We start from the raw sequence: 9,973 nt of genomic DNA on the forward strand, positions 1-9,973 counted from the left end.
GGTGTACTCTACCACACTTAGGTAAATACATTTAAAAAAAAAATTAAAGGAACCTTGTTGGAAAGATGGCTCAGTAGTTAAAAGGACTTGCTGCTCTTCCAGAGGACCTGAGTTCAACCTCCGGCTACCACACAGTGGCTCGCAGCCATCTGTAATGGGATCTGATGTCCTTTTCTGAAATGCAGGTATACATGAAGATAGAGCATTCATATACGTAAAATAAATTTTTAAAAAGTGTATACTGTGGGTCTGAGTACTACCTTGCTGCTGGGCTGTTGGAACGCCACCTATACACTGATCAGGGTGGCAGATCACAGGGGCATAGGGGTGGGGAGGGTAGGGAGGTGGAGTGCGGGGGTGTGCAGCTTCCTGCTGCTGGGATGCTGGTCACCACATACTGCTCAGGAGAGGTGAACTAAGGGGCCCCAGCCCATGTGTCTCCTGGGATGGAGGCTGGGATTCTCAAACTCCTGTGTGCCCAGATGCCACTGGGGATCTGGAGGAGCTGGGAACAGCAAAGGCTACCCTCCCACCCACCCCGTCCTTGAGACAGTCCTCGCTTGCCCAAACTGCTTTAGTCATGGCGGATGAGGATGCATACACTTTACTCAGAGTGGACAAGAGATTAAAAACCTTTTGCAGGAAGGGATGCCAGGAAGGGAAGCTCATTGGCTAGATAGCTCATTAGCCTGGAGAATGCTACATCTATGCTACACCACCAGGTCATGGTCCTCAGTAGGGTGTCATGGTCACGTGCTCCAGGACAGGGACCTGGTTGGGAACTAGTCTGAACTCCTGCCATTCTCATTTTTGAGTATTACCAGGGTCCTGAACTTGCTACAACCTTACCAGCTCTTCTGTCTGGTGGCAAGGTTCACTGCTCACAGTATACTGCTCTTCCAAGGACAGGAATTCACACACACTGGGCAGCTCACACCCACCAATGACCTCCATTCCAGGGCATCTGATACTCTTCTCCGGCTTCCTTAGATGCTCAAGTGTACAAATCTGACAGACCTGCAGACATGCACACACCCACTGTGCACAACCATTAAAATAAACAGAAACAGCAAAGGAACAAGACTCATAATAACTATTTTAATTACAGTGTTAACGTATCAACCTAAACTTCACTGTCACAGAAAGATATCCTGTAAAATTCAGGAAATACTCAGGTGGTGGTGAGGAGGAACAAGGCTTCTGAAGACTTCAACGCACTGGATGGAATGGCTCAAGAATTTCAGCATAGGTTTTCTTCTCTGTGAAAGAATCATAAAATATTCATTTTAAAATTACACTTTAAAAATTCGATTTCTTGTGCTAGGGATGTGGCTCAGGAACAGGACATTTGCTGGGTGTCTGAGGCCCTGGGCTTATTCCTCAGCATTCACAAAACAAACAAATAAAGGTTAAGGGTAGGAGTTAGGAGCACAGGCTGCTCTTCCATTTTCCAGAGTGTCTGTGGCTGCTCACAACTGTCTGTGACTCTGGTTCCAGGGAACACACATGCTCCTCTGGCCTCCTCAAGTGTATACACCGTATACAGACACACATGCAGGCAAGCATCCATACGCATGAAGTAATGATGATGATGATGACTTAAGTAAGTAAATAAGGCTATATTGAAAAACAAAGACCCATCTTACTGAAGGAAACCTGCTGAATGCTGTGTCTCCCATAATCCATGCTGGGACTCAGTCCCCAGTGCTATGGTATGAAGAGGGGGACCTTGAAATGTGATGAGGTGGTGAGGGTGGGGCCATTCTGAATGGAGATGTTCTTATAACAGACGTGGGTTAGAGAGTCTAGTCTACAGAAGATGTTCGCGTCCATACAACCAGCCAGAACCTGAACATTGTCTCAGGGAGAATGAGACAAAATGAACAAAGGGGTTTTTCATTTTTCAATTAACATGAGATACCTTTTTCTGGAAAATCTTCTGGATGTAATTTCATATACCCAAACATGTCATGGTCTTTCACAGCATACAAATAGTCTTGACGTTTTAAATAAAAATATCCAGCAAAGTAAAAGGAAGTAACAAGCAGAAGCTGGCGATGCAAACCTGTAATTACAGAACCCAAAGCAACATAATCAGTCAAAGTGTACAAAGAATTACATTTTTATGTTACATTTCAGACACATTCTTAAGGTATTCTTGCCAATATCCTTACCAAAAAAAAAAAAAAAAAAAAAAAAAGAACCCCTCCCTGCCAGGGTCCTACCTCTACCTCTGCCCACCAGGGTCCCCTCCTCCCTCCCCCCACCAGGGTCCCACCTCCTCCTGCCAGGGTCTCACAGCCCCAAGGAACCTGATGTCCCTAGTCAGCAGGAAGTTGTCTATAGAAAGCTACACCCTCTTCTCCTCTAACCTTTGTTTTCTCTCCTACATAGTGTTGGGGGTTGGAAGGGATTAGGGTAGAGTAAGGGCTGGAAGGAGGTACACATATAAAAACCCAATAAAACAGGTTTTAGGATAAAAAAGGTGCCAACCCGCTGGTTACCGCCGTGCTCAGTAACTGCACCACTACCCTATAGCTTCCAATATCAGTGCCTCTACAATGGTTTCCTATTCTGTGGAGTTCAAAGAGTGAACTCATTTCTTTTATAAATTGTACCATAATTTGTTCCTGTCTCTACCATCAGGGCAAACAACACCTAATTCATCTGGCTATCAGCATATAACACCTAATGTATATTTATTAAATTAGTGAATACCTTTGGGCAGGTAAATTTACTACCTCTAAAAAGAGAAAATACATGATGGGTAGTGGTGGCATATGCCAGGAGTCAGAGGCAAGTGGGTCTCTGTGACTTCAAGGCCAGCCTGGTCTACAAAGCAAGTTCCAGGACAGCCAAAGCTACACAGAGAAACCCTGTCTCAAAAAACAACAAACAAGCAACAACAGCATACCTACTCTATCTTTCTCATTCTAGTAATATACAAACCAAGATAAAATGTATATAAAGGTGGTTTGGAAAACGTGAAAAGCAATAAAAACAAGACATTCTTTTAAATATATTCATTTTTATTTATGTGTGTGTGAGTGACATATACTTATGTGTACCACATGTAAAGCCTGTGCAGGTCCACCCCTGCTGGACCCTGTGGAACTCAAGTCACAGTCATTTGTGAGCGTCATGTGAATGCTGGGATCAAGCTGCTGGGCCATCCTCCATGCCTACGAGATTCTGCAGTCTGCACTGCAAAGGGCCCAGGTTCTTCTGATTCAAAGCCACCAAGTCCCCACACTGGTTCTCTGGGCCAGTGTTCCCAACATGCCCTCCAATGAGCGAGCCACTGAGCTACAGACACCCGACTCTACAGGACCCACACTTCTCAGCAGAAGACCTACACATGTTTCGGATATTGAGGCCAGTACCGAAACACTAAAGGCATGGTTTGGCCTTTCTCCAGGTTCTCTTTCCTCAGCTTCCTTTCTCTCTGTAGTTTTCCTCCACAATCACTTTCTCTTTCTTTCCTTTATTTGATAAACCTAAACATGGAAGCTATTATGCTATTTACACATGATACATTACCAATGTCATGCTGAAAATCAACAAACATTTAATTTTTAGACTTTATAACCAACCAACTCAAAGTGGTTATCAGCAAGGGTTTTAAAATACAGATGACAGAGAACAGAATAAGAAGAAATTCTATTTCGTATTTTCTACAAACTTAAAAAAGACTGGTATAAGTTTACTTCACAGCCAAAATATTCCATCATTATCTGTAGAATGCTAAGTATTCTCCAAGGCTACAGTCCAAAGCCCACCATTCATTTCCTTTCCCACCCCCTCAAGACTCCAAGAAGCACCATGCATGGGTCACACTTGTTACTGTATATTATGGTTTAAATGTGAGATGTCCTCCACTCAAGCATTTGGTCCCCAGTTGGTGACACTATTTTGGGAGGCTGTGGAACTTTAGGAGGTTGGTTCTACCTGCATCACTGGGGAGGGCCAGAGGTCTGACAACCTGACCTCAAGTCCTGTCCCATCTATGTTTCCTGATCTGTTCAGACGTGAGCAGCCCCTGATAGGGTGACCACCCCTCTTCTTTTTTCCTTCTCCTTCATTCTTCTTCTTTTTTTCCTAAACAAGGTATCGACATGTAGTCCTGGCTATCCTGGAACTCACTATGTAGCCCAGGCTGGTCTCAAACTCATAGAAATGCCTGTCTTGTCTCCAGAGTGCAAGAATTAAAGGTGTGAGCCACTAGGCCCAGCTACTACATTTTCTTCCAAGTCCCTTAAAACAAGCCTTTCCTTTCTTTTAGCAGCTTTAGCCAGGTATCCTATCACAGTGATGAGAAATCTAAGTAACGCAGAAAACTGTTATGACTGACTAAAAAACAAACTGCTTTAAAATAAACTCTTTTATGATTATCAGGAAATGTTTGATTTATATACCTATTTAAAATATAACCGGCCACGGTGGTGAGCAACTTTAATCTCAATGCTTGGGAGGCAGAGGCAGCCAGATTCCTCTGAGTTCCACAACAGCCTAGTCTACATAGGCTAGACTTTGAGACAAAAATTTGAGATTTTTGTCTCAAATACAAACAAAGTACAAACAAAGCAACAAAAACCTCCTATATATTGGAGATTACTTAAAAATTTATTGACAGAAATATGCTGTGAGTCGGGAGGTGGTGGTGCACGCCTGTAATCCCAGCACTCTGGGAGGCAGAGGCAGGTGGATTTCTGAGTTTGAGGGCCAGCCTGGTCTACAGAGTGAGTTCCAGGACAGCCAGGGCTACACAGAGAAACCCTGTCTCGAAAAACCAAAACCAAAAAAAAAAAAAAAGGAAGAGCAGTCAGTGTTCTTAACCACTGTGCCATCTCTCCAGTCTTCATTTCTTACAGAAAGTTTCCTTAGAATTAAATCACTAGTCGGGTAGACACGGCATCACACCCCAAAGCATACGCTCTTCTTTTTTAGGAGAAAAGGTCTCACTCACTATATACCCTGCCTGGCCTGGAACTCACTCTGTAGACCAGGCAAAACAATCAAAGAGATCTGCCTGCCTCTGCCTCCCTAATTCTGGGATTAAAGAAGGTGTGCACCACCGTACCTGGTGCAAAGCACACGCCCTTCTCCAGCTTCTGGAAGAGAAGCTGAGCTGGCAGCAGTAAGGCGCGCTAAAGGCCCAGCCCACATTCCAGCCGCCTGCACTTCTGTGGGACCTTCCTCCTCACACTTGCACCTCTTTCTTCCACCCCCTCGAAGCATCATCCTGCCATCTCTATCAAAGCACGCATCCACCACTCCAAGCTCAGTACACACACTGACTTGTATTTCTGGTTGACTTGCGTCTAAAGGTCTGTCCTCCCCGTACTCAGTGTGTACACCCCAATGTCTGGCACAGAGAAAAGCTCAGTCAGTTCCTTCTCACTCAGCACCTTTTGTGTGTCATGTCCCTTATCCACAGAACCCGCTGAACCGACACAACAAATACATGAAGGTGCTCACCTGAGAGATGAGGAAACTGGCAGACAGACCACGTGACTTGCCCAAGTGACAGAGGCAGGAAATAATGAAATAAAACCATGTCGTTCCCAAATGACAAGCTTAGGCATGATCACACACACACACACACACACAGAGAGAGAGAGAGAGAGAGAGAGAGAGAGAGAGAGAGAGAGAGAGAAAGATACAGAGACAGAGAGACAGAGACACCATTTCCAAGACAGATGGCTGGCAATAGCATTTGAGAACTGACAAACTAGTGATCAGAGGATTCAAGGATGCTGACCTTCAGGTTAGCCAGGATGATTCCTAGTGGCTGAAACCATTTCATTAGCTTTCTTGTACTGTGGTCCTTAGCTCCAACTGATGGTTTAGATTGCTGACAAACCCGACCCTTACCACTGAACTTCCTCAGATCTCAAAAGTCTGATGTCTTCCCCACCCAGAGAATAAACTGCCGTCATCTGCTAACCTCTGCAGCGCTGTCACCTGAATCTTGCAACTAAGTAATCAAATGCACCCACGTTCAGAAGGCCTTGCACCCGCCACCCCCAGGCCTACAAAAGCTCTTTTAACTTTTGCCTGATATTCAAAGTTAAGTTCACATCTAGTGAGATGAAAAAGACATTTCCACCAGGTCTGACTTGGGGAGATCAATCCCCAGCGCTCACACGGAGAGAAAACTAACTCCCTCAGTGCTCATCTGCCCCACAAAGAAGAAATATATAACAAAGTCAGTTAGCTTGTTTCTATCTGTATCTTTGGAATTCTACGTTCTTAGCACGGCTACGTTGTCAGCTCATGACCGGAAGGAAGCCAGTGACATAGTAGAATATACAGCTTGCTAGTTTATTGACAGTCTCCTATTCCAGAACAAGAGCAGAGCAGCAGTAGCATCTGGACTTTGTACACAGTAGTCCCCTCCCCAGACCGTATGAATCAAACCAGTATTTTCACAGTATATTATTTCTATGCACTCCAAGTCTGAGGAGCTCTGGTTCTGAACACACACCACACCAAGCTCCGCTCCTTAACTAGCCACATGACCGTGGGCCAGCTGCTTTAACCCTGCGTGGGTTCCGAGCCCTCGTTAGTGACAATACTTTCCCATGTCTTTTTTTTAAATCGTACTGCTATCGTGCTCTTAAGGGTGACAGCAATGAGCGAAGTGGACTGGGCAACCGTTTAGCACGAAGTACAGCGCGAACTGTGAGGAGCCCCTCTTGGGTCCTTCACAGACTGTGGGGTTGGTTTTCTTTCATGTGGCTCGTCTCGGCGCTGAGAACCCTAGAGGGGGTGCACGAGCTGGGCAACCAGGCGCTCCCAGCTAGGCAGGAAGGCCCCGAAAAGCACGGATCCCGGAGGCTGACCTCAGCGGGCAACCCTGCAGCTCCTCCTCCAGGCGGGCCCGCCTCGCAGCCCTCACCTGCTTTCATCACAGGTCTCATCCGCATCAGGTTGTCCATCAGGCCCGTGCAGTAGCCCAGGAAGCCGATGTAGACAAGGCGCGGGTCGTTCAGCTTGGGTGGAGGCAGGCTCCGAGCCTCATCCGGCAGGAATTTTAAGGGCTCATGGCCCGGCCGGCCGTTCATCATATTGATGCCGGTTCCACGTGAGGTCTGACCTCGACTCCAACTATAAGAAAAACAACGACTACAAACGCCGTGACCGAGCTACCGTCCTCTTCCGCGCTCCGGGCTGAAGGGCATAGCGTACGGCGGTGCAGCACTCAAAAGCTTCCCTGTGCGCGCAGCCTTAGGAACTTCTGCACACGAGGTTCCGGGCTACCAAGTGGCCCGCCACGCGTGCTGGGTTGCGCTGACATTGTAGGGGGCAGAGGGTGGGGGCGGGCCAGGTACTAACCCAGTCCAGGGGTATAATAAATAAACCACAGTGGACAAAGACTGGAAACACTGATATTTATTTAGCCCAGATATCGCATACGAAATTGTCTCTCACTCACTTGTTCCCAACCCCATAGCTCTTCAGAAAAGATTATCTTAGCATCCAAAAATCAGTACCTACAAGTGGTCGTAATGACTAGTTCACTTAATGAAAGCCAATAAAAGCTAGCTTTCCGGGGTTCCTTTGCAGTTCCTCCCTCCACCTCCACCTCCAAAGCCTAAAATTAAGGATTTCAGCAACGGAGTATTCAGAGAAGGCCAGGAGCAGATCATTTAACCTAATATTGAGATTCAGGGTTTTTTGTTTGTTTGTTTGTTTTTCGAGTTAGGGTTTCTCTGTGTAGTCCTGGCTGTCCTGGAAATCACTCTGTAGACCAGGCTGGTCTCGAACTCAAAAATCCACCTGTCTTTGCCTCCTAAGTGCTGGGATTAATGGTGTATACCACCACTACCCCTCTAAGATTCAGTTTTTTTTTAAAATGTATTTATTTATTATATGTAAGTACACTGTAGCTGTCTTCAGAAGTCAGAAGAGGGAGTCAGATCTCTTTACGGATGGTTGTGAGCCACCATGTGGTTGCTGGGATTTGAACTCATGACCTTTGGAAGAGCAGTCAGTGCTCTTACCCACTGAGCCATCTCTCCAGCCCTAAGATTCAGTTTTTATACTCTCTGTGAGTCTACCTAACTTTTACCCCAGCAATATAATTAGCAAGTTTATCTCTGTTCAACACTGGTTTGAATCAGACGTTATTTATTCCTTCTTGAGATTTGCTCAGGGTTTTTCATTTGGTCCTACAGAGCCTGCTAGCTAATTATCCTGTCTTGGTAAGGAGGAAGGGAGCTTAAAAGAACCAGGGCCAGAGTCTCCTATTAGTGGCCCCTCTGTGTCAACAGACAAATGAGCACCGAGGATGGAGGGTCTCCTCCTAGGCAAGGATAGCTGGTTAGATGGGAAAGAAATAAGGAAAGCGAGGGCCAACTTACTCTCCTGGTTCTGGTTTGTGTCTTCCTGGAGAAAAAAAAGTATATTTATCTCTTTCTTACAAACAAGATTAAAAATATTGCGTGTGTGTGTGTGTGTGTGTGTGTGTGTGTGTCTGTCCGTGTAAGTACCATGGAGATCAGAAGAGGGCACTGGATCACTGGAGCTGGAATAGATACAAGTAGTTTATGAGCCACCTGCTGGGGATTGAACTGGGGTCTTCTACAAGAACAATATGGACTCTCAACCTAGAGTCATCTCTCTTGGCTCATGAACAATATTGTTAAAATGCTTAATGAGGCTGGGCGTGGTGTTGCACGCCTGTGATCCCAGCACTTGGGAGGCAGAGGCAGGCGGATTTCTGAGTTGAGGCCAGCCTGTCCTACAAAGTTAGTTCCAGAACAACCAGGGCTACACAGAGAAACCCAGTTTCGGAGGAAAAAAAAAAATGGTTAATGAACAGTGCCTGGTGTTCAGCCTCTTGTAAGGCTGGAGATGTACTTAGTTGGTAGAGAGCTTGCCTAGCACGGAAAAATAAGGCTCCAGGTTCAACCTCCAGCGCTTCATGAACTGGGTGTGAAGTCTGGACAAACTCAGGCTGCCTTTGTGTGCTATTTTTATTATTTTTGTTCTTTGAAACAGGTTCTCATGTTTCCCAGGATGACTCTGAACTTGCTTTGTAGTTGGGGCTGACTTTGAATTCTGGATCTTCCTGGGAAGAAAGTCATATGCTGCCACACCCAGCTATAAATCACTTTAAAATACTTTATTTTTAAATTGCGTATGGGAGTGGTGGGGGATTATGTGCCTGTGAGCACACATACTGAGGCCAGAAGAGGGCACCAGATGGATCCTCTGGAGCTAGTTACAGGTGGCTGTTAGCCACCCGACATGGGTCCTGAACTCAGGTCCTCTGGAACATACTCATAAGCTATCTATCCAGTGTTGCCACCTCCCCGCACCTGGAACTTTTTTTTTATGGGTTTTGACTCATAGAGATCCACTTACCTCTGCCACCATGCCAAACTTTAATTTTTGTTTTGTTTTGTTTTCTGGATTTGGTTTTTTCGAGACAGTATTTCTCTGTGTAGTCATGGCTATCCTGGAACTCACTCTGTAGACCAGGCTGACCTTGAACTAAGAAATCTGCCTGCCTCTGCCTCCCAAGTGCTGGGATTAAAGGCGTGTGCTACCACCACCCGGCTTAGTAATTTTTTTATATTATTTCTGGTGTTAGGGATTAAATCAATCTCAAGATCTTAGCCATGCTAGTTTAGCATATGGCCACTAAACTATAGGCCACTTATAATTTTTAAAATTAGGAATTTGCTATTAAAAGAAAAAAACCTTCATAGGCAGAGAATGACAGTCCACGCCTTGAATCTCAGCCCTTGGCAGATAAAGGTAGATATCTGTAAATCAGAGACCAGCTTGATTACATATTAAGTCCCAGGACACCCAGGACACCCAGGACTATATAGTAAGACCCTGTATCAGAAACAAAACAAAAACAAAAAAAGAAAAGAGAGAAAAAGAACACCCATTCTCTGCAAAGTTTAAAAGCATGGATACCAGGTACACTACCTAGAAAAGAGCATTCACGGCATGG

At 45.5% G+C, this 9,973-nt stretch overlaps 1 protein-coding gene across 1 annotated transcript; it reads right to left on the bottom strand.

Moving 5' to 3' along the window:
* Positions 1-1,084: 1,084 nt before the first annotated feature.
* On the bottom strand, positions 1,085-7,204 carry Ndufc2 (NADH:ubiquinone oxidoreductase subunit C2). The gene is made up of 3 exons (XM_052158431.1): positions 6,902-7,204; positions 1,922-2,065; positions 1,085-1,259 (listed from the first exon to the last, which is right to left on the bottom strand). Exons 1-3 carry the CDS (start codon positions 7,068-7,070, stop codon positions 1,210-1,212), a joined length of 363 nt encoding a protein of 120 aa, XP_052014391.1. The 5' UTR covers positions 7,071-7,204; the 3' UTR covers positions 1,085-1,209.
* Positions 7,205-9,973: the final 2,769 nt, after the last annotated feature.

Source organism: Apodemus sylvaticus, chromosome 1 (genome assembly GCF_947179515.1).
Source record: "Apodemus sylvaticus chromosome 1, mApoSyl1.1, whole genome shotgun sequence".
Lineage (NCBI taxonomy): Eukaryota > Metazoa > Chordata > Mammalia > Rodentia > Muridae > Apodemus > Apodemus sylvaticus.

Coding starts and splice junctions, on each gene's coding strand:
- Ndufc2 (XM_052158431.1), bottom strand. CDS start 7,070: ATGATGAACGGCCGGCCGGGCCATGAGCCCTTAAAATTCCTGCCGGAT. Junction 2,066..6,901: donor GAGACCTGTGATGAAAGCAG/GTGAGGGCTGCG, acceptor CTGTAATTACAG/GTTTGCATCGCCAGCTTCTG. Junction 1,260..1,921: donor AGAAGATTTTCCAGAAAAAG/GTATCTCATGTT, acceptor ATTCTTTCACAG/AGAAGAAAACCTATGCTGAA.